Here is a 25056-nt window from a genome sequence, read left to right as displayed (position 1 = left end):
TTTCAAGTGTTTTACAACTTGAACAAAGCTAGTGTGCTGTATGCAGAGAATCCTTTGGAGGTGGCATTTAACCTTTCTGACTAGTGCATTGTAAAAAACTCAACCAAAAGAAGAGGATGAGCTGCTCAAACACTGGTAGGCACTGTCATCACAGGTTAACATGCAGATTCCTGGGCTCCGTCCAAATTGTTCTGGGTGAGAGTATGTGCATCATATTTTAATAAGATCCCTAATTGATTCTGATAATTGATCTAAGGGCCATACCTTAAGAATTAATGATTCAGATATTTGATTTTATCTGTAGATAAACTATGCTGAAAAAATGAGCAAAAATTGAAGTGACTGTGGTGGATAGTTTAAAAGTTTTTCCAGGGTCTCTTCCAACAAGTAAACTAAATAATCACAAAAGTTTATTTGATTTATGACTATGTTTTGTTCATTAAAAATCCTAGTAGTTAATTTTTATGCAAGAGGTCAAATCATCTCCAGTGCTTAATTCCAATGGATGAGTTCCAGTATTTTTTGTGGATAACTCCAAATGAACTTAAGAGAATTTGTGGTGTGAGCAAGAAGAAATACCATTTGTCTGTGTGTGCAGGACTTTTCTAATCAGCATGTGCTCTTATGTGGCCTTATAACAAACCTGTAGTAGCACCAAGTCGTATAACATTCTTTTGCATTATAACTTTTCACACAAGGGAAAACCTACTGTGAAGTCAGAAAAGCAACACCCTTAAGATAAATATATTACCAGGTTTGAGTGCCCTTAATAGTCAGCAAGCAGAGATAAATGTTTAACAGTGCATACAAAACAGAGTGCTTTATGTTAAATCAAATAGAGAAAGACAAACATTAATAAAGAAATCTGCAAACGAACAATAAACTAGGTAATCAGAACAGGTACTCACATTGAGAGCAGGATACTGGTATTGTTAATGTATTTTGGTTTTAGAATAATGGCTTAATCAGAATTCTCTTCATGCACCCTACTATCTGGCTTCATTTCAGTCACTGTAGCTTGATGTTAATTATGACCTTTAAGACATTTATTGAAGTTATGCAAATGTGCACCTTCTCTTCACAAATGGTCTCAGTCCAGAAAAGAGACTAGAAACCCTGGCTCAGATTATTAAAGTTTTTCAAAGGTAGGAATTTTTTTTTCTTTGTACTTTGAAAGGTAATCTGTGCCACTGACTTCCATTTTAGACAGGAACACTCACATGACTACACCCCTACTTTCTCAACTGCATAGTTAGGGGTCTAGCAAATTCTTAGTAGGATTTTTCACTTCATTCCTCTCACCATCATTCTTCCATAAAACTCCAAGCATTGGCAATCACTATTATGAATGAAGTATATACTATTCCAATCCATTTAAATGAATTTACATGCATATATACATATGGTTATTTATGAACGTATTTAGTAGTTTTGTTTGTTTAGCTTTAAAGTTTATATACATGGCATAATTTGTGCACATCATACTTTTAAAGAACCTGTTAGCATATATTAACTGTACAAAATAATGCATTTTGTTTTGACATTTTCATATGTGTATACAATATACTTTGATCATATTCACGCCCCTGCATTGGCCTCCCTCCCCATTCTGCTGGTTGTCTTCCTCTTTCCAAATAGTTCTCCTTCTGCTTTCAAGTCTTTGAAAAAAATCTAGATTACATATGAGAGAAAATGTGATGTTTGTCTTTTAGAGTCTGGTTTATTTGACTTAATGTTATGATCTCCAGTTCCATCCATTTTTCCTCAAGTGGCATACTTTAATTCTTCTTCATGACTGAATAATGCTCCATTGTTTATATACCATATTTTCTTTTCCATTTATCTGTTGATGGGCACCTAGGCTGATTCCATAACTTGACTATTGTGAATAGTGCTGAAATAAAAATGGTATCTGTATTGTATACTGACTTTGACTTTTTCAGGTATATGCCAAGAGTGATATATCTGTATCACATGGTAGTCCTATTTTTAGGTTTTTTTTTTTGAAGAAACCTCCATACTGAATTCCACAGTGGCTGGAGTAATTTATGTTACCATCAATAGTGTACAAGGACTCCTTCTCCCCGCCACTCATCCTCACCAGCATTTGTGGTTTGTTTTGTTGATTGTTGCCATTCTGACTAGAATGAGACAGAATCTTAGTGTAGTTTTGCTTTGCATTTCCCTGATGACTAAAGATTTTGAACCTTTTTTTCGTATGTTCATGGGCCATTTATATTTCTTTTGAGAACTATCTGTTCAGTTGCAGAATTATTGACTGGATTATTTGTTCTTTTGATGTTTAATTTTTTGAGTTTTTTATGTATTCTAGATCTTAATCCCTTGTTAGATGACTAGCTGGAAAATAATCTCTCCCACTGTTGGCTGTCTCTTCATTTTGGTAATTGTTTCCTTTGCTGTGCAGAAGCTTTTAAATTTAATGCAATCCCATTTGTCAATTCTTGCTATTATTTCTTGAGCTGTTGGAGTCCTATTCAGAAGGTTATTGCCTCTGGCCATGTCTTGAAATGTTTTCTTCTAGTAGTTTCAAAGCTTGAAATCTTACATTAAGGTCTTTGGTCCATTTTGAATTGATTTTGGATAGGGAGAGAAATAGGGATCTAGTTTCAGTCTTCTATATGTGGATATCCAGTTTTCCCAGCACCATTTATTGAAGAGGCTGTCTTTTCTCCAATGTATGTTTTTGGCACTTTTGTCAAGAATTAGATGGCTGTATGTGGATGACTTCATTTCTGAGTCCTGCATTCTACCTTATTTGTCTGTTTTAGTGCTAGTACCATGCTATTTTTTGTTACTATGACTCTGTTGTCTGTAGTCTGATTTGAAGTCAGGTTTTGTGATACCTCTAGCATTTCTTTTTTTGCTCAGGATTGCTTTCACTATTTGGGGTCTTACATATAAATTTTAGGATTTTTTTCTTTTCTGCAAAAATGTCATTGGAATTTTGATGGAGATTGCATTGAATCTGTAGATGACTTTCAGTAGTTTAGTCATTTTAACAATGTTAATTCTGCTGATCCATGAACACAGGAGGTTTTTCTATCTTCTAGTGTCTTCAATTTAATTCTTCAGTGTTTTGTTGTTTTCATTGTAGAGGTCTTTCACCTCCTTGGTAAGGCTTACTGCAAGTTTTTTTGGGCTATTATAGATGGGATTTTTTTCCTGATTTCTTTCTCACCATGATCATTATTATATAGAAAAGCTATTGATTTTTGTACATTAATTTTGTATCCTGGTACTACAGGAAAGTGTTAATTAGATCTCAGTTTTTTGGTGAAGTCTTTAGGGCCTTTTAAGTACACAATCTTATTGTCTGTAAGCAGGGTTAGTTTGACTTCTTCTTTTATTAACATTCCTTTTATTTCTTTTTCTTGCTTTATTGTTCTGGCTAAGAATTCAACACTATATTGAAGAATTGGAGAGAGCAGATATCCTTGTCTCTTTGATTTTTTGAGAAACTCCTTTCAGTTTTCCCCATTTAGTGTAATGTTGCTTCTAGATTTATTGTACATAGCCTTTATTATGTTGAGATATTATCCTCTATTATGAGTTCCTTTAGGCCTTTCATCATGAAGGAATGTTGAATTTTTGTCACAATCTTTTTCTGTATCTGTCGAGGTGATCATGTGATTATTGTCCTTGATTCTATTTATGTGCTGTATTATGTTCATTGATTTGCATATATTGAAACATCTTTGCATACATGGAATTAAACCAAATTGAACATGATGCATGATCATTTTGATATGTTGTTGAATTCATTGTATTTTATTGAGATTTTTTTCAACTATGTTGATCAGCAAAATTGGTCTATTTTTGTTGTTGTTGTTGTTGTGTCTTTATCCAGGTTTAGTATCAGGATAATATGACTAAGTAGAATAAGTTTGGAAGCATTCCTCCCCTTTCTATTTTATGGAATAGTTAGAGAAGCATGTTATTTCCTTTTTAAAGGTTTGGTAGAATTCAGCAGTGAATCCATCTAGTCCTGGCCTTTTTTTTTTTTTTTGCTAGGAGATTCTTTATTACTACTTTACTCTCATGGCTTATTATAGTTCTGTTTGGCTTGTTTGTATCCTCTTGGTTCAATTTTGGTAGTTCATATGTGTTTATAAATTTATCCATTTCTTTTAGATTTTTCCAATTTACTTTAATATAATTTTTCAAAGATATTCCCTAATGTTCCTCTGGATTTCAGTGTTGTCTACTGTAATTTCCCTTTTCTCATCTCTAATTTTATTGATTTGGGTCTTTTCTCTCTTTCTTTTCATTCATTTGGCTAAAGGTTTGTCAATCTTGTTTACCTTTTCAAAGAACCAACTATTTCTTTCATTGATTCTTTGCAATCTTTTAGTCTCCATTTCATTAATTTCCACCCTAATCTTTACTACTTCTTTCCATCTAGTAATTTGGGGTTCTTGTTTTTCTAAGACTTTCAGGTTCATTATTAGTTTGTTTACTTGAGACCTCTCTGATTTTTTAAATATAGGTACTTACAGATATTAACTTCCCTCTTAGAACCGCTTTTGTTATATCCCATCAGTTCTGATATGTTGTGTTTTCATCTACATTTGAATCTAGGAAGTTTCTAACTTCCTCCCTGATTCCTTCAATGACCCACTGACCATCCAAAAGTATATTGTTCAATCTCCATGCGTTTGTATAGTTTCTATTGCTATTGATTTCTCTTCACTAAGATAAGATACATGAAATTATTTCAACTTTTTTTGGGATTTTGATCTGTTGTGAAGAAAGTTCCTTGGGCTCCTGAGAAGAATGTGAATTCTACAATTGTTGGATGGAATGTTCTGTAGATGTCTTTTAAGTCCATTTTATCCATAGTGCAGAATAACACTGAAGTTTCTGTGTTGATTTTTTTATGTGGATGATCTATCTATTGACAAGATACAGTATTATTGAATTTGAACTTATCTGTTCTTCATGTCCAGTGGTGTTTGTTTTATGAAATTGAGTGCCCCTATATTTGGTGCATATATTTATTAAATTGTCATATCTTCTTAATGGATTGTTACCTATTAATATGTAGTGACCTTCTTTATCCCTTCTGACTAATTTTGGCTTGAAGTATGCCTTTTCTGATATAGTATAGCTTCTCCTGCTTGCTTTTGGATTCCATTTGCTTAAAATATTCTTTTCTATCTTTTCACTTTCAGTCTCTGTGCACCTTGCTAGTGAGGTGAATTTCTTGTAAGCATCATATAATTGGGTCTTATTTTAATGCATTTAATGAATCTGTGTATATTAGAGAGTTACAACTGTTCACATTTAGGATCATTATTGAGAGGTATGTACTAACTTCTCCCTTCTTCATCTTAGAGGTTTGTTGGATTACTGAGATAGTAATTTTTTTTCATATTTCTAATTCACTTATCTATTCTACTAGTGAAATCTTTCTTTTATGAGCTTTCATGCTTGTGCATATATTTCTCCTCTTCTTTGTGTAGTATTTCTTTAAGTACTTCTGCCATCTGGCTTAGTAATCATGAATTGCTTTAATTTATACTTATCATGGAAATTGTTTATTTCTTTGATTTTAAAGGATAACTTTTCTGGATATAGTAATCTTGGTTGAAAGTTATTTTGTTTCAGATCTTGAAATACATCAGTCCATGTATCCTGCATAGAGTTTTTGCTGATTAAGTTTGCTGTTATTCTGATAGATTTTCTTTTTAAATAATTTAATGCTTTTCTCTTTCAACTTTCAGTATTGTTTCTTTGTTCTGTACTCTTGGAAGTTTAACTATACAATGATGTGGAGAGGTTCTTTACTAATTCTATTTGGGGCTCTAAAAGACTCATGTACTTGGATGTCCATTTCTTTCCCTAGATTTGGTAAATTTTCTGCTATAATTTCATTGAATATGTTTTCTATGCCTTCAGTTTATATCTCAGTTCCCCTTTCTATACCACAGATGTGGAGTCATGATCTCTTAATTATGTCCAGAGATACTGGATTTTGTGGCTGTGATTTCTTTTCTCCTTATTGCTGCCTTAATGTAATAATTACCTTACCTTGTCTTCAACCCCTAATATTCTTTCTTCTGCCTGATCAAGTCTATTTTGTTGTTGTTGTTGTTTGGCAGTACTGGAGTTTGAACTCAGGGCTTTGATCAAGTCTGTTGTTGTTGCTTTCCACTTTGTTTTTTATTTGATTCATTGAGCTTTTCATTTCCAAGATTTCTGTTTTTTTTTCCCCCAGAATCTCTATCCTTTGCTGAATTTCTCATCCAAGTTGTTGGATTTCTCATCCAAGTCTTGAATTTACTTCATTCATTTGCTAATTTGAATTATCTTTGAGATTGTTGGTCATTTTAAAAAGTAGACTTTTAAGTTCTTTAACATTTCAATAATTTTGGATTCAATTATTGAAGAACTGTTAACTTTTAGAGGAGTCATGTTCCTTTTTTTTCACATTCTGTTTCTAAGTTAACTTGTGCATCTATTAGGGTGGATATCTCTTCTGGTTTTATTTGGGGTTCTTCTTAGTAAACAGCCATCTCATGAAGCCAGTACTAATTACAGAGTAGAAAAAAATCTGCCATAACAACATAGCACCAAACCAAAATAGATACAGAAATATAATTAAAATCAATTGACGCTATTACATCAGCAATGACAATACAAAGGAAAATGATAGTGTGCCTGCCTAGCAAGCATGAAGCCCTGAGTTCAAACCCTGTGCCACAAAAAAAAAGAAAAGAAAATGAGAAGGGATGTCCCAAACAATGTATATACATCTGAAAAATTAATAAAAAAATCAAAAAAAGGAAAAAGGAAAAAAATGTGAAGAATAACATAGAATAAAATATGAAGTTAAAAAAATTAATTATGGTAAAAGTAATTACAAGTGAATAACATAAAAGAAAGGGCATGGAAAAAAGGAATCTACTTCATTCTCTTTGTCACTGCTGTGTTATACTCACAATGTGTCATATTTTACTTAACCATTCTACTACTGATGAAGATCTAAATTGTTTAATACCACAATGAAAATCTTTGAATTTGTCTCCTCTGCCTACAAATCTCTTGTATACAAGAGTTTTCCAGCATTAAAAACCTAGCAATTCAATTGAAAAGCCATAGGATATTTATACATATTTAAAATTTTTTGAACTTTAAAGTAGCTGTACAATGCTAACAGCCATTTATGAGAATTTTCATTTCCTCATTTACTTTGTGTTTTGTATTTTTGTTTTTCTTTTTGGTGGTACTGGGGTTCAAACTCAAGGCTTCATGCTTGCTAAGCAGCAAGTGCTCTACCACTTGAAACACTCCACCAGCTTCTCACATCTTTGAAAGCTCTTGTTATTGACTTTAATTTTTGCCTTTCTGATTTGTAAATCAGACTCTCTCTTGTTCTATTTCTATTCTAATTTGTAGTTCAGTGATTAGTTGAGATATTACACATACTTTCATGCTTGTTAACCATTATATTTTAATATCATTTGTCAATTTGACAGTTACTATGGTGGCCAAGTTAAGTTATTATGTATGTAGGCTATTATGGTGGCCACCAGATGTATTTTACAGACCAATGCTACAGGGTACTTAACTCAATGAGGCTCCAGTGGTGTATTGAAATCCTTTCCTGAGTTGTTCCAACTATTTCACATGAATGAAAGAATGTGGCAGGAACAATAAAGCAGATCTGCATTTGGGAGACATTATACTTTGTTATTGATTTTTGACTCACACATTTCCAGATAGTTTGGCCAAACATTCCTTATACCTCACAATGGTCTAGTGTTCCTTCATCCAGCCCTCTATCCTTTCCTGTTTCACATGGGGATAAGATTTGTATTGACATCATACAGCCTTCTCTGACTCACTCTCTGTTTCCTTTTACACAAACATTTCCCCTAATAAAGTCTTTGCACATTCAATACCACTTTGGCATCTATAATTTTGAGGATCTGGACTAACACAGTTATATATATTTCATTACCATCTTCTAGTGTTATGTCCTTTGCATAGATAGTCTTTTAATTTTCATCTAGTCAATTTTATCTGTGTTTTCCTTTATGGTCTGTAATTTTGGGTCTTCTCTTTAAGACATCCTTGTTAATAAAAATTTAAAAATGTGTTCTATCTACTCAACAGTTTTACATTTTCTTTTTCATTTTTCAAGACTAGGATATTAGAATTAATTTCTTGTATATGGTGTGAATTAGGAATCTAATTTTATTTTCCCTTTGGAAAGCTATTTATCCCAAGATAATTTTTTGAGTAGTCTTTCCTTTCCTATACAAATTAACATTCTACTAGCATTATTCCAGTTCACATCTATATGTGAGTTTGTTTATGGAAATTTATTCTATTCCATTCAGCTACTTTTAAAGACTTCTATTTATTTTTGTTTCAGAGTAGTACTGGGGTTGAACTCAGGGCCTTGCATTTGCTAGGCAGGTACTCTACTACTTAAACCATGCTGCCAGTTCTTTTTTCATTGGGTTATTTTTGAGATAGGGTCTCACTTTATGCTTGGGCCAGTGTGTACTATGATTTTCCTTATTTGTACTTCCCCACATAGCTGGGATAATAGGCATGCACCATTCTGCCCAGCTTTTGGTTGAAATGGGATCTTGTGAACTTTTTTTGCCTGGGCTGCCTTGAACCACAATCCTCCTGATCTTTATTTCTTGAATAGCTAGTATTACAGGCTTTAACCACTACACCTGGCCTCATTCAGTTAGTTGTTTATTTTCATGTCTGTGCCTACTTTATGATGACAATAACTTTATGATTTAACTTTATTAGTACTTAGGATTAGAGAGTATACTCTAGTGAAACATCCTAGGCTTGTAGGCTGGCCACAAAGATGAAAGATGGTTGGGATCAGTAAGGTTGGGCAGAGGAAAAATTAAGTGATGTTCCATTCATGAAATAAAAGCTCAGTCCAAAGCCAATTTCTTCATTAAATTTTCCTCTACACTACCACTAGATTATAAATTCTTAAAATTAGAAGCTGTTTTTCTTTTTAACCATTTATCTGTTACCTAAAATACTTCATCACTGCTTGGAACATGTATATCTACATATATGTTCTGCCCTAACTTCCAAAGCATAGAGCAAATCTGTCTTCCTATTGTCTTTGAGAAGCTTGCAATCTTCAGTAGTAGAGATGTGTTAACAGACAAGAAGAAAATAAATGGCACATAAGAATAGAAAGGCATAACTGTCAGGGAGCTGAAAGTAAATTTTTATTGACCTTGAAGGAATTTTCTCAATGAAGAAGTAGGAGACATTCTGGATAGAGAGAAGAGGAGATGCAAAATTACAGAATGACAAAAGACAGTAATTTTGGAGAACTATAAAGCTTCAGTGTGGTAGCTGGATGGTATGGTTAAAGCCTGTAATCCTAGCTACTTGGAAGATAGAGATTAGAAAGAATATGGTTTGAGGCCAGCCCAGGCAAAAAATTTGCAAGACTTCATCTTAAAAAATGGCTGGGCACCGTGGGCCCTCTTGTCACCCTAGGTATGCTGATGAACAAATAGGAGGCTCACAGTCTAGGCTGACCCAAGCATAAAGTGAGACCCAATATCAAAAGAGCTAGGGGTGTGACTCAAATGGAAGAATGTCTGCCTAGCAAATGTGAGGCTCCAAGTTCAAACCCTAGTACCATAAAAAAATCAGTGTGGCTAACCCAAGGGTAAAGTGATCATAGAGAAGGGCCAAGAGGTATGGGTAAAGAAATAAATTGAGAAAAATCTTGCATGTCATTTTTTATTATTCTGTATTTCACATGGATCCAATAGTTCTTATTTTCTGCTGTTTTGTTCTAAACAAGGACATGACATGATCATCTTGAATGAACAAACTACTTGAATTGTTTAAAGTGGATCACAGAATCTACTGTCTTTAAAGTTAAGTGGCTGAATTTTATCATCTGAGAAAAAAGTTTGTTTTCTTATACTTCAGGATCATGAGCTGTGATAAGCATTTTCAATAAGTCATCTGTTGTTATGTTATATAAAAGGATTGGAGAGAATAAATCTTTGGAAGTGGAACATTTTTATAAACTCCATGTCTTTCACATATATTTTATGTTCTTGATAAGATAAGAATTAGTAACTTAGCTCAAAAAGAGAATAATCATGCCCTTTACTCATGCTAAATAACTCTTTCTATCTAAGTACCATAAAGGCAATGTGGGATCAAGGTCTATAAATGCATGCATATGAACACATATTTGTAGATACGGTACAAATATTTTATACTATGCATAAATATAAATTCTATCTTGAGTAAATTTTTTAATTAAAAGACAGCAGTAAATATGTGAAAAGAAAATTTAGAATACTCTATATTATCTGAAGGTTGTATGGCAACTTTTAACAAATATAAGAATTCTAGATAGATGCATTGTTTTCATGAAAAATTAAAAAACTGCATATGATGGATTATATATGAATAGTGAAAAGAGAAATGGAAAAATATTTTTAACATATGCAGCCAAAAAGGTTGCTAAAAATCTATTATAAACAAAAAAAGTTGGTAAGAAGGAACAATTTCCAATAAAAATAGGCATTTCACAGGAGAGAAAATCCATAAGGACAGTAAATATTTGAAATCTCATTGAAATTAAGGAAAATACAAATTAAAATGGCAAGTTGGAAAAAATCAAAATGTGATCATATGTATTGTTGGTGGTGAGCATGAGGAAAAGAGTTACTATCAAAACTTACTGGTGAAAATGCAATTTCATTTAGTTGCTTTGCAAAGGAATCTGATTTTATGTTTTAGAAATAAAACATGTGCCTTTGACCTACCTATCTTGATTAGGAGAATATATCTCACCAATAGAAAGTCACAAACACATAGAGACAATGTTCGATGATATTTTTGGTAGTTTTCTTTAGAAGGGGGTTGTATCAAATGCCAGGGAAAATCACACAGCATCTAATAGAGCTATATATAAAGTATAAAACCTTGTAATTCTAGTTTACTCAGACTACAAACAGAAGCAACGTCTTAGAGAATTGCCTGAAGACAGCATGCATAGAACTACTTTCTCTTTGTAGTATTCTGATTCTGATTTATCAAGGTTATTGTGCTATTGATTACTGAAATACTTATGTATCTAAGTAGGTGTTTTTCATTCATAGTATGTTAGTCGACTAGCAGAAAAGTGTTGGGATTAAAATTTCTGGTTTTTTTTTTACTGCTGAAACATATTCTAGTGGAAATTTTAAATTAACTATTCCATAGAAATCCTAAAAGCAAGATGATGTTTCTCAGAAAAAGAAGGAAAAGAACTTGTATCCCCTCTCTCAAATCCTTTATAACAATGTATTGAGATAAACTTTAAAAAGTCATAGCATAATTTAGCATTGTGAAATAAAATTAACTGTCTACCTTCAGTGATGTTTGGAAGGGGAGGAAAGAAGTCAAGATCCTGGCTAGGAACATCATGTCTATTTATATCTCACCTTTTGGAATCCTGACTTTCTGTTTAAAAGCACATGGCATCATACATAGCAGTTTCCACAAGAGTATATCTGCCAAGATCATGCAAATCTGGGACTTGCGCCCATGGCTTCTGATTCCAAGTCCAGTCCTTTTCCTTTACATCATCCCTTGTATATTCTTTGTTTAAAATACTCACAAAACCTATGTCATTAAGAATCTGTTTTTCCTCTAATGGGAGAACAGGGCATATAATCACATTGGGTAAACATTCTATTCAAGGTCAACGCATCCATACTGAGATCATTAGTAAATATCTCATTATGAACTTTCAAGAGTCACCAAATGTTTGTTGTATATTATGAGCCGATCTGTTTATATTAAGTTAATTCAAATACTTACAATAGTTTAAGGAAGAAACGTCTGTACTTTTCATTTTACAGTTGGAGAGATTTAGTCCTGGAAGATACTTGCCTAAAGCTATTTGCCAGTTGGTAGTAGAGACAGGACCAAAAAACACATCATTTTTCTTTCTGGCCATTGTGCATACATGTTTTCTATTTTGTTTAAAGTTTTGTTCTAGAGTTTAAAATATTCTGTTTGAATTGTCAAAATTGTTTTCATTACTTATTTTGTGAATTTCCATGACATGTTTAAGATAGAGGTAAATAGGTTCCCAATGGAGAAATTTGGCTAAAAAAGTCTTTTGTTGACCCTCTCTTAAGAAAATTAATAGGGGCTGGAGTCATGGCTCAAGTTGTAGAGCACCTGCTTAGCAAGCACAAAGCCCTATGTTCAAACCCCAGGACTGCCAAAAAGAAAAAGAAAATTAATGTAATAAAATTGCATTTGTTGTCTTTGAACATCCAAATTCAGTGTGTGTACTAAAATATAGGCTGTAGTTTATCTTGTTTCTTTTCTTCCACTTCACCTTTTGTATCTCTTTTATTCTGTCAGTATCTTCTTTCTTTTAAGCAGATACCTACTTCTCTTTCTGACAATTATTACTTTTCCAATTTAGTTTTTTTCTGTCCTCTGTGCACCTTTTTCATTTTCTTTTTTCTATAAACCCCTTTCTTTATAACTTAATGCTTGAGTAACCTCCCTTCTCCATCTGTCTCCTTTCTTTCATATTCTGCAAATAATTATTAAATGCTTGCATCAGGCTAGGATTCTGTACCCTCTAAATGGCATGATCCTATCCTTAAATTTAACTGTCATAGTCATATCCTCAAGATAACTAATGATACTTTAATTTTAAAATATTGAAATGTTTAAATGATTTAAATAATATTTTACTGAATTCAAATTTGAAAAAGGGGAAATTAATATTTCAGTAACCTGTGAATAAAACCTCTTAAGAAAAACAGCAGGGCTTCTAGTAATATATTAGAAAATTTGCCTCTTTTATGAAAGCTTGCACTCACTCTATTAATATAAGGCATTTATTCCTTCTTTGTTTTAATCTCCAAAATTATTTAGTTTATAAAAGGGGATAGGACTAGGAGAAGGAAACAGGGAGCAGGAGAGAGGAAATATACATGTGAGCTGTCTTGCTAATTGTGATAAAATAAGAACAGAGGGTGGGATGCATAGAGAAACATAGTAAGGTTTAAAGAACCAGGTGTTCTTTAAACCAGGCTTAAAGATTTCAGCCTCTGTGTGTGAAGCTTAGTTGTAGTCCTTTTCATTTGTATGGAACCATGTAGATGAGTGGATCAAAAGAATGGCCATTAATCCCAAGAAGCAGTTGGTTTCACCTGTCTCATATTTCTGGAAGGTTCTCTTCATGTGCAGTGGTATATAGCACTATGTAGGTTTCAATGATTTCCTTTTGTTATATGCCTCTATTGCCCAAATAGCAGACTCCACAGGGTCCTGCTGCATCTCCAAGGATACATCAGCACTTTTTATCAAAGACCTTTTGGTCAACTGAGGTCAGGAATGCTGATAGCAGCAGTTCCTTTGGAGCAATGATAAGCATGGCTGCAGACTACAAGGATCTGACAGTAGTTCTTAACATAATCAAGCACTTGTTACTTTATCTGCTTTGTGCTTGGAGTTTTATGCATGAAGTTCTTAATTTCATATAGTAGATAAAAGAAACAAATGAATGGCAAAAGTAGCCACTTTGATGCCTTAAATATAGGTAATATTGATGGATTATTGTTGGATTATAATTAAAAGGAAGAGGAGGATGGAAGAGAGTTTTAAGTAGGGGAGAAGAGAAGAAAGGAAAAGAATAGATGTATGGGCTGGGAGGGGAAAAGAGGGAGGAGATTTTTGGACTAAAGAGAGATTACCACCCATTTAACTCTTCTCATTCTTTAAGTCACAGTTTAAACTCCATCTCAACCAGAATACCTCTAGCATTTTCTGTTTATTGTATAAATCCTTGTATTATCTGAACAATAGATTTACAATTAATTATGTCCTGATTTATAATCTACCTTAAAATAGTTGATTAAATATTTGTACTGCCATTTAGCCTTCTTCAAGATTATGTCTTACCTTCCAAATTAGATTTACAATGTCTTGAGTAAAGGACTATTTTTTATAAATTCAAATCTTCTTTTACAATGTCTACAATGATTGTTCTCACAGAGAAGTTAATTAACTTTGAGAAAGGATGACTGGTGTGGCAGGGAGATGACAGGAGAGGTAAACTGTATAGGGAGAGGACACAGAAATGGATGAGGAAGAAGGTTCTTTTGCTTGGGAGGATGAGTGAGAGAAGTAAGGAAAGAAACTGCTTTGTACCAATATCAGCCCACTGAGATGCTTAGGTACTGCCAGGGGTTAATAGTGTTCTTTTAGTTTCTCTTATTAGGAGTTTCATTCATTTTTTGAGATTTCCTTTAAAGAGTGAATTTAAATTAGAGGGAAGTACACTTTTGCATGCTAATAGCATTTGGGTTTGTGTAATGGGCCTATGGTTAATCTATGCATGTATTTATATACCCACAAATACATATGTATTTTAGTTTATTATATTTTCCAATTTTTATTTAATGATGAATGACATTTTAAAAATGAAAGACAAATTTTTGCAATGTTATTTTAATCAATTATATTTGAGATAATTGAGATGCAGTGTTCAAAATTTCAACTGTTATGAAAGCAGTGGTCTGATTTACAATTACATTTGGAGGAAGTTTTACTTTTCAATTTCAGGTTCAATATTAATTTTCTGTTTTTGACAATAGGACATCTCCAAGTTTGCAGAGAAAGATAATATAGTTCTTGGAGAAGGTGGAATCACACTGAGTGGAGGTCAGCGTGCAAGAATTTCTTTAGCAAGGTGAATATCTTAATATTGGTTCAGTGAGCATTTGATATAAGTATCATGCATATAAAAATAAGTGACATTTCCCTATTGTTTTATAATCTGTTTCTAGAATTAAAAGTTTGTGGAGGAGGTTTTGCATTATAATGGATTAAGAATTACTTTTAAGAACTGTAGATGATACATTACTCAGATTTTATAAATATGCACAGTTTCTCATGGAAAGAAACAGGGAATCTGTGTGTGTGTGTGTGTGTGTGTGTGTGCATGTGTGTGTATCTGTGGTTTGTCTCTTTTCACAAAAACCTTCAATATCCAGTCAAGGCGGACTCAGCCTTGATGACCTTTTCTAGCCCTAATCAACTTATGACATAGTATTCAGATAGGAAAAGATAATGCTGAGAGAAACTAAAGCAGATACCTTAAAAGCAACTGAGGCCAATAGGAAAAGGGGACCAGGAACTAGAGAAAAGGTTAGATCAAAAAGAATTAACCTAGAAGGTAACACACATGCACAGGAAATCAATGTGAGTCAATGCCCTGTATAGCTATCCTTATCTCAACCAGCAAAAACCCTTGTTCTTTCCTATTATTGCTTATACTCTCTCTACAACAAAATTAGAAATAAGGGCAAAATAGTTTCTGCTGGGTATTGAGGGGGTGGGGGGGAGAGGGAGGGGGCGGGGTGGATGGTAAGGGAGGGGGTGGGGGCAGGGGGAAGAAATGTCCCAAGCCTTGTATGCACATATGAATAATAAAAGAAAAAAAAAAAAGGAAAAGATAATGCTGTTTTTTTCAAAATGTATACTTTTATTGTTTACTTTAGGCGTGGTTTACTATGAGCAGAAAACACTGGAATTCTGCAGAGAACAAGGAAAGTTAGTTAGTCCCATCATGTACTTCCCTGATCCGCCTTGCTTCCACAGTGTGCACACCTGTTTTCGGCTTCTACTTATGCTCCTTAGTTTAGACAAACATATATTTAAATTTTTTGATAGCATTTATAATCTTCATAACAAAATAGTAAGGCAAATGATGTCAATAGGCTAAAAATCTGTAATCTTTCAAGAAAAATAAATAGGAAAAGCACATCTGACATTGGGGGTGGGGTTGGAGGTCCCTTGACAAAGATGCTTTTGGTCTAATCATTTAGGAGTTGTCAAAAAGAAGTGAATATAGTTAATTTGTGTCAAGAAGAAAACATTATGTTTAAATTTTAACTTTCTGTTTAAAAAATTATTGGTGATGTAGGATATCAAATGTTCCTCAAGTTTTATTATAACAAAATTCTTTTCACTGTGTTGCCAAATAGAAGTCACATTGATTCAGTGATGTGTTGGCTCCTTTCCCTTACTTTCTCCTGCTTCCAAAAGTTGAGACAGGTACTGGACAATCACTGAGTAACTATAATTACCTGGTTCCATTCTAAGGGCTGTGTGTGTGTGTGTGTGTGTCTGTAATCTAAATTCCCAATACAGCTCTGCAAAGAAAGAATTGTTCTCTTTATAGAAGAAATCATGAAGTAGTTAAGGCTGTTAGACATTAACTTACAAAAAGCTACACAGCGAAAGCATACAGTCACTATTTAAGCAAGGTCATCTTGACTCTTTACGTTAAATTATGCCTTGATCTTGGAATTATACTATGAAATAATAGATATGGATAATTCAAAGCCACAATAATAGCTTCTAAAGAATTGGAAGCTGATGAACTTGTCTGCTCATCAGACTTAAGCATTCTGTTTCAAATTTAGGTAAGGTATGGAATATGACTTCTAAACTTTCAACATAGAGTTTGTAAGGTACACACAGTTTAAAGTACTACTACAAAATATCCATTGTTGTCCTTTCAGAGTGTGCAATTTGTTGCTCACTTTAGGATGATAATATATAGTTTCTAATCTTGTGCTGGTCATAGATGTGGAGAGTGCATAGTCTTTTTTTCTGTTACTAATAACATAATACCATAGGGTAGGTAAATATAAAGAAAAGAGGTTTATTTTGTCTCATGTTATAGTCCAAGTCAAGGGGATGTTTTTGCTGATGGTCTTTTGCAAGGCATCACATGTCAAAAAATAGAATTCCTCTCTCTCTCACTCTCTCTCTCTCTGTCTGTATCTAGTCTCTCTTCTCAAAAAGTCACTAGAATCTAATCATAGGGGCTCAACCTTGATAACCTTATCTAATCCTGATCCCCTCCCATAGCTCCCACCTCTAAGCGTGGTAGTTGGGTTAAGTTTCTGCCCTTTTCCTACCTCACAATGGGGATTAAACTCCAATATGAGTTTTGTAGGGGACAAACTATACTTAAACCACAGCAGAGAGATAAGAAAGAAAGCAATGTGAGTAAAGGAAGACCCTGAGATTACATTTTGGTGGAGTCCTTTGGTTCTTTCATATTGTCTTCAAAATAACTTATAATATAAAGGTTTTTCTTAAGTTTTACTTTGAATTTTTGCTATTTCTAATCTGTTTCATTACTTCTTTTAATTATATAATGATGAATACAATTTTCTTGTTTTGCAAAATTACCAAAAATTACCTACAGGAGCAGAAACTCCTATGTAGTTTGGGTAGAAGTAAAGTTATTAACAATCATACTTGAAACATTTAAATGTTATTAGGAAACCATCTCATTCCTCTTCGCATGGAAACTCTATGCTTATCTTATTACTCTACATCAACTCAATGGGGATTTTACTTGCTTATAAAATTTTATTTTTTTAACTTAAAAAGTAAAATAATATGGGTATAAATTTTTATTGTGAATTATTCATTTTTTTCCTTGCTTGGAAATCTTTATGAAAGTGGTACAGAGAGATTATAGGGACCAAAATGTGAGATCACTTATATAACCATGATGGCACAGCTATCAATTTGGTGATAGTGGTTAGCACTTTGAAAAAATTTAAAAAGTAATTTCACTTAAGTGCTATAATTTATTTGCTGTTTTAGCATTTTACAGTTTGAAATAGCTTTCTTCTTTATTTTCCCCATCAAAATGCAAGATCTTTGAGGGTAGTGGCTGTGTAATTTTCACAGTTGTATTTTCAGCAAATAGCATGGCTCTTATTTCTAAGTAGACACTATTGCTAAAAACAGTTGTTTTATTTATTTTTTAAGTTAATATTTTAAATTGTATGAAGTCGGTTTGTAACTTTTGCTCATTTAGGCTACTTTAGAGTTTGCAAGACTCTTCCAGATGTGCTTGGAGTATTGTAAAAAGCCATGAAAATCATCCATGGCTTATCTCATTATCCCTCATTTAAAACCATGTACATTGTTAAAGGTATATGTATGAAAGATGTTTCTCACAGTGCTACTTCTGCCTTATGTTGTGAACATGAATGGGAGAGACTACCATACTGTAGCATATGCAGTGGAGTATTTACAAAATTCATCTCTTCTAAATGACATGATAAATATTGAGGAAATTTAATTTAATTTCCATTTTCTTTTCAGAGCAGTATACAAAGATGCTGATTTGTACCTATTAGATTCCCCTTTTGGATACCTAGATGTTTTAACTGAGAAACAGATATTTGAAAGGTATGTTATTTTATCTATATTATTATCATTTTGTGGTATATCTTCTATTATTTTCCTTGATTCTTTTTATTTATTTATTTATTTATTTATTTATTTATTTATTTATTGTGTAGTACTGGGGTTTGAACTCAGGGCATATACAACAGGGTCTCTCTAACTATTTGCCTGAGCTGTCTTGGAACTGTGATCTTCCTGATCTCTGCCTCCTGAGTAGCTAGTATTACAGGCATGAACCACTGGTGCCTGGCTTCCTTGGTTATTATACCTAAAATTTTGACTTACTTTTCTGTGTCATAGTATTTGATTCTATGTCTTCATTAGGCAGCAAGCTGCTCAAGGAAGTACCCATGCTGCATGGTTTCATGGTTTAGTAGTGATGCTGAAACTATGTACCCCAACAACAGTTATCTGACTTGGTTTCAATCCTTTGAAATGATTTCATGGACTACAAAATAGTTATTAAGAGAATAGTCATTATTTTCTTCTAGAAATAAAAATTTTAAGCAATAAGAATATGTGTATGTATGAAATGATTTCATGGACTACAAAATAGTTATTAAGAGAATAGTCATTATTCTAGAAATAAAAATTTTAAGCAATAAGAATATGTGTGTGTGCAAAATGACTGCATTATTCCTAGAAGCACCATTCTCAGAATTTAGTTAAAATTTTTGCTTTAGTTCAAATTTTTATTTTAGCACATCCTCAAGATTTGAAAATATTCTGGAACCCTGCTTACTTTCCTTTATAATGTGCTAAAATATTTCAATCCTGCACTTACTTTTAGACTCATTGTAAGTATAGCAATAAAATGGTATGATAGAGATTATATACAATGAAGCATTAGTAAAATGCTAAAGTTAAATACATATATTTTATAATATGGTATTTATGAAATTGATATCTTACTTTTATCTTTTTGTATTCTTAAAGCTGTGTCTGTAAGTTGATGGCTAACAAAACTAGGATTTTGGTCACTTCTAAAATGGAACATTTAAAGAAAGCTGACAAAATATTAATTTTACATGAGGGTAGAAGCTATTTTTATGGGACATTTTCTGAACTACAAAATCTACGGCCCGACTTTAGTTCAAAACTCATGGGATTTGATTCCTTCGACCAGTTTAGTGTGGAAAGAAGAAATTCAATCCTAACTGAGACCTTACGCCGCTTCTCATTAGAAGGAGACACTTCTGTCTCCTGGAATGAAACCAGAAAACAATCTTTTAAACAGACTGGAGAGTTTGGGGAAAAAAGGAAGAACTCTATTCTCAATCCAATAAACTCTGTAAGGAAATTTTCAATTGTACAAAAGACTCCATTACAGATGAACGGCATCGAAGGGGATTCTGATGAGTCGTCAGAGAGAAGGCTGTCTCTGGTTCCAGATTCTGAGCAAGGAGATGCAATCCTACCTCGCAGCAATGTGATCAACACAGGCCCCACATTTCAGGGCCGGAGGAGACAGTCTGTTCTGAACTTGATGACACACTCAGTCAGCCAGGGCCAGAGCATCCACCGGAAGACAACAGCCGCCACACGAAAAATGTCCCTTGCCCCGCAGACCAGCTTTACTGAGATGGATATATATTCAAGACGGCTATCTCAAGAGAGTGGCTTAGACATCAGTGAAGAGATTAATGAAGAAGACTTAAAGGTATGTATAAATTATTAGTGTCCCCCGCAATCCCCAGATTGCAATTGAATGGATTGTACTATAGAGTAGGTGGTAAAATTTTCTTAAATTATGGGGTTAGGATGAATTTTATCTTAAGACCTGGAGAGTCCAAAACCTATAAAGTATGCCTGCAACTTCAAATATAAAAGAATCAACTATTGCCATTTGCAGTGGATATATCTCTTCATATAAAATGGGTTTTAAGTAAAAGCGAATGCTTAGTTTTGGATCCTTTACTACACCCATGGTATTTGTTATTATAAATTAAAGAGTGTCTACTTTATTATCTCCATGGGGTGAAATGGAGCATAAATAAACATATAAACAAATAGCTCCAGTTATATACAGATAAGAATTGTTTCTACATGGCAGTAACCTATTATATAAGGAGTATAAACATCTAGTCTCTTGACAGAACTAACTCATATTCTGGTTTATACATTGGTCTCACCTGAGTTTGTTTAGCATGGTGCTTCTGATCTTTCAAACTTGCTTTTTACAATGGGTTTCTGAAAAGGTTGCTTTGAAAAAGATATGTGAAGTTCAACATGTAGTCCTGCCAGTCTTCAGACAGAAACATTTGTTACATTTTTTTAAGAAGCAAAATGACTTATTTTTAAAATAGAAAGTAATACAAAATAGAAGGATTTCTGCTTACTGGAAAATTTATGAGCTGCAGCTAAAGTTAATCATAGAGTTGTGTGGACTGACATGTTTGGTAGCACAGGTCATTTAAGAGCAGTGTGCCCTTTGGCAAGTCACAAGTCATTGAATATCTCCAGGCTAGAGTTTCTTCCTTTGTGAAATGAAGGAAGAAGTGATCCTTGAAACACTTACTCTATTTCTATAATTAAAAATAGGTTTTGTAAAGGATAATTCATCTGTGTGGTTTACTACCCATCTAGGTAAATTTCCCAATCCTGAGCCTATACATTTCATTGTAAAGAATGATTTCTTTGAACAGTGAGGTTACTATCTCTCAATTGCTTCTAGTTCCTGACAGTATATACTTACTCCTCCCCCCCCACCATGTTAAACATCATTTGTCTTCATATACAGACAAGGAAACTAAAGGTCAGAGAATTTAAACGCATTGTCCCAATTCAAGCAGCTCCTAGGATAACAGTGGTGGAAGTTGGATTCATGTACAGGCCATATGTAACTCCAACTCTGTACTTATATCCAGTGCTCTCTTTTCCAATTTCAAGGACCCCTTTTTGTGATTCTAGTGTTTCCTCTATGAATCTTGTGGGCATCATGAGAACAAACCTATCTTTTCCCTACGGACAATCTAGAATATCTCTTTTTCAAATTTCTGAAATGTATTTGCTCAAAAATAAAGGCTTTTATGGTAAAATAACCAAAATTAGAATTATGTAATATAAATCAGAGCTAAAAGAGAGAGAATCCTGTGATACTGAGGTCTGTTCAAACTGAAGTTGGCTTTTACACCTTTATAGCCTGCGAAATGTTAAACTGTTTGTACACACACCCCAAGAAACAAGTTAAATCAAGGCAGTTATGGGGAGCTTCATTTTGATGGTATCATTCATTTGATAAGAGGTGAGACACTGTCAAGTATTTACATGCTAAAACTGCCCTGCAATGATACAATTACAATCAGCTATATAGTTTTTAGAATTTTGAAGAGTTTTGGTGCTTCTCGGTTTTCAAAAAACTGTGTTGCTCCAGTGGATATCACACTATAAACTGATATCATATGGCATTCATAATGATTTATAATTGTGAAAATTCACTTAGCTCCAAGTAGTAATATTCCCTTATTTCTATGAATTCGAAATAAACTACAGTGATGATATGAAATTGTATGGTCTCATTATAATAGCCATCTTTTCTTTTAGGAATGCTTTTTTGATGATATAGAGAACATACCAACAGTGACCACTTGGAACACATACCTCCGATATATTACTGTCCATAAGAGCTTAATTTTTGTGCTCATTTGGTGCTTAGTTATTTTTCTGGCTGAGGTAAGGATATAAAATATTGCTGTCATTCAAAAATAAATTAAGAACAACTTGGAAGGGTGTATGCATTCACATGCACATACATATTAATTTGTGCATGTTTATATATGTGTGTATAGTGGTAAAGTTCATGTATAGTTCTTAGCTTATGGAAATCAACAACTGGAATTGCTGCTAATATTTTGTTATGTCATACATAGCATGTAAAATATGCTTAAACACAAATACTATATATGAAAAGTTATTTTAAAATAAATTTTATTTTATATATTTAAGATACATACGATTTTTGAATATATTTATATATTGTATATTTTAACATGTATGAAATGTCCTGGGATTCATATTGATTATAAAAAGACTATTATAGTGAAGCAAATTAACATATCCATAACTTGAAATAGCTACCCCTCTTTTTGTTTATTTTTGTGGCAAGAGCAGCTAAAAATCTACACATTTAGCATGGATCCCAAATGTAGTAAAATTTTATTGTCTATAAATAAAATATAGTGCTCATGTTGTACATTATACCTCTAGATATGAAGAGTTTTTATTAGAGAAATTAAAAAACTCACAGAGGCCTTTATATAAATTGAAATTAAGCACTGAAAATAACTCTACACTGAGTTCTAAATTCATTTAACTCTAGGTATTACATTATTAAATATATAGGTGATGAATCTTTAAATGACTATTGTTTCATAAAATGAGATAAATGTACATTAATGACTTAATCATTTTTAAGCAACCTTTTCAGAAATTCAAATCATGCCCTTGCTGACAGAAGTGTTGGTTTTAATAGTACCATTGTGCTTCCTGTACTATGCCTCTGCTGTCCTTCATATCACCGATTTAAAAATAAAAGAGAAAGATGCAAAAACCACAGTAGGCCACAGCACAGGATCACCCAGTGTAGATAAGGCTTTTCTTCTAGATCAGGACAGCCATATAAATGCCTAAAGGGATCTTCAGGAAACACTAGTGGGGTAAGATTGACAATGGACATGAACCATGACTCTGTCTTATTCACTCTACAAAACTGAGAAAAATAGTTACCTCTCTGAGACTTAATTTCCTTATCCATAAACTGGAGTTTGAAATAGTTCCAGATTAATAGGGCATTTGTGGGTAAAGAGACGTTGCGAATAATTAAGCACTTAATGCAGGGTTTACTACATAATCAGCAATGCTAATTGCTGCTATCATTAATGTCATATCATTATTATGAAGCTTAAGATAGCTTGAGGTGAACAAGTCCATAGCAGAGATATGAAGATTTCAATAATTCCTTTTACACTTTAACAAGAATATAAGGTTGGGTAATGTTAAACTCACACATGAGTAATAAGTAGTATTTTGAAATGTATTTCAAATTTATCCCATTAATCTCTGCTATTCCTGCCAAATGACTAACATTAACGTGAATGAAACCCAGCCTGAGACCTATGTAATCTCAACCAGCCCTTTATAATCGTTAATGATTTGAACCCTTTGTGTTGAAAAATCACATACTTTATTATCTTCAACTTATGTAAGAAAAAAGGGTCTGAATGTGGTGGTGATTTCTGTTGATTTGTAGGAACTTTGTCTCATGCAGTTCCATAGAATTGAACTTAATCACCTTTCAGAATGACATATAATTATTTCAATAAGTGGTGAGCTGTTACACATATATAGAATATTATTAACTTGCCTAAGAAGAGGAAAATGGTCCTTTGTCATCAGGCAAGAAACTAAATTATGCAAGAGAATAAATGCAGTGTAACTACCCATTATTAGTTGAGCTTTCACAATTATTATAAAAATTATCTTCTTAATGGTCAAAATGATTAATAATGCCCTTTTGTGGGCAAGAATAATATAATAAACAATGTGCCTTTTATAGCCAACATCCTGTCTGCATTGCCAAAGTAACTATCCAATTTTTGAATTAAAAAAAATGGTAATAGAAAAATAGAAAAATTTTAGCTATGTGTCAAATCATATATAGGAGCAGTTTATATTCGCTAGTGTTCACAATTCTATTGTCTTTTTCCAGTCAAAATTTACAGCTTTTCTTTTAGACTGAGCTTCTTTCTTAATATCAGTGTACCCATTTCTATTTACCATTGAAACACTACTTCACACGATGAACAGGTACTCATCCCGAATGATAGTTTAGCTCTTTTAAACCCTCATTAGGGCCTCATACTTAGAGAACCTAAAGACATGGTAAGTTACATTTCTTCCTTGATAAAAGTGATCTATATACTTTTAGTATAAATAAGAATTGCATTTCCATTTAGATATATGTTTTTACAGAGTAGGTTCAGTATGCCTCCTTTTGCAATATGAAATACTTAGCTCTTTTTGCCCTATTTCTTCAAACTTATTAAATTGAAGAAAAAAAGTCTATTCAATTTGTTGACACTCATCATTACTGTGCCATTTGAGAAGGGAATAAGTCTACCTTTGTGTTTTTAATACCGTCTTTCCTACAAAGCAATGTTTTCTGTAGGTTTTTAACTATTAAAACCAAGCAAAAGGCCTATAACATTTCTGTTATGCTGGTCTTTCTAGTGGCCCTGATTGGCTGTACATAGACTAAATAGAGAAAAATGCACATAAAAAATTAGGAGATGTTTTTCTTGTTCTTACACAATAGCCAGAGGTTGTTACTGAGTGGAACATCAGAAGTTCCTGTATGGTGCTTCCATTCTAGGGCATTTAAGACTGTGCCAGAGAATTGTCATCTTCTGTTCTTTTATGACTTGCATTTCTCTTTGTTCATGAGAAATCCATGTGCTTTACATTATTAATAAAATGAGGGTGTAGTGTACTTCCATAATACCACTTCTGCTGTTGGCTGATAGTAATCCTCTTAGTACACTTTACTTACCCTAACCTGTATTAGGACATAATTTAACCCATGAAGCATTGAAATCTATGTATTATAGTATATTGTATTTTAGCTGGGCAGTGTGGGACATGCCTGTAATCCCAGCACTCAGGAGCCTGGGCAGAAGGATCATAAGAGTGAAGTTACCCTGGGCTACTGTAGTGAGTTTGAGATCACCTGACCTATATAGCAAGATCCTGTCTTTTAAAAAAATAAACTGAAAAAAATCA

General features: G+C 33.2%; 1 protein-coding gene across 1 annotated transcript in view; it reads left to right on the top strand.

Annotated features, from left to right (window-relative positions):
- The window catches only part of Cftr (CF transmembrane conductance regulator), a 164279-nt gene that overhangs the window by 76771 nt on the left and 62452 nt on the right, over positions 1–25056 (top strand). Inside the window, exons 12-15 of the mRNA XM_074064486.1 lie at positions 14655–14749; positions 18196–18282; positions 19216–19939; positions 21823–21951. Coding sequence (XP_073920587.1) covers positions 14655–14749; positions 18196–18282; positions 19216–19939; positions 21823–21951 — 1035 coding nt within the window. The remainder of the gene's footprint in view (positions 1–14654; positions 14750–18195; positions 18283–19215; positions 19940–21822; positions 21952–25056) is intronic.

The sequence above is a fragment of the Castor canadensis genome, chromosome 2 (assembly GCF_047511655.1).
Source record: "Castor canadensis chromosome 2, mCasCan1.hap1v2, whole genome shotgun sequence".
Lineage (NCBI taxonomy): Eukaryota > Metazoa > Chordata > Mammalia > Rodentia > Castoridae > Castor > Castor canadensis.
This window is presented reverse-complemented; position numbering and strand designations above follow the sequence as displayed.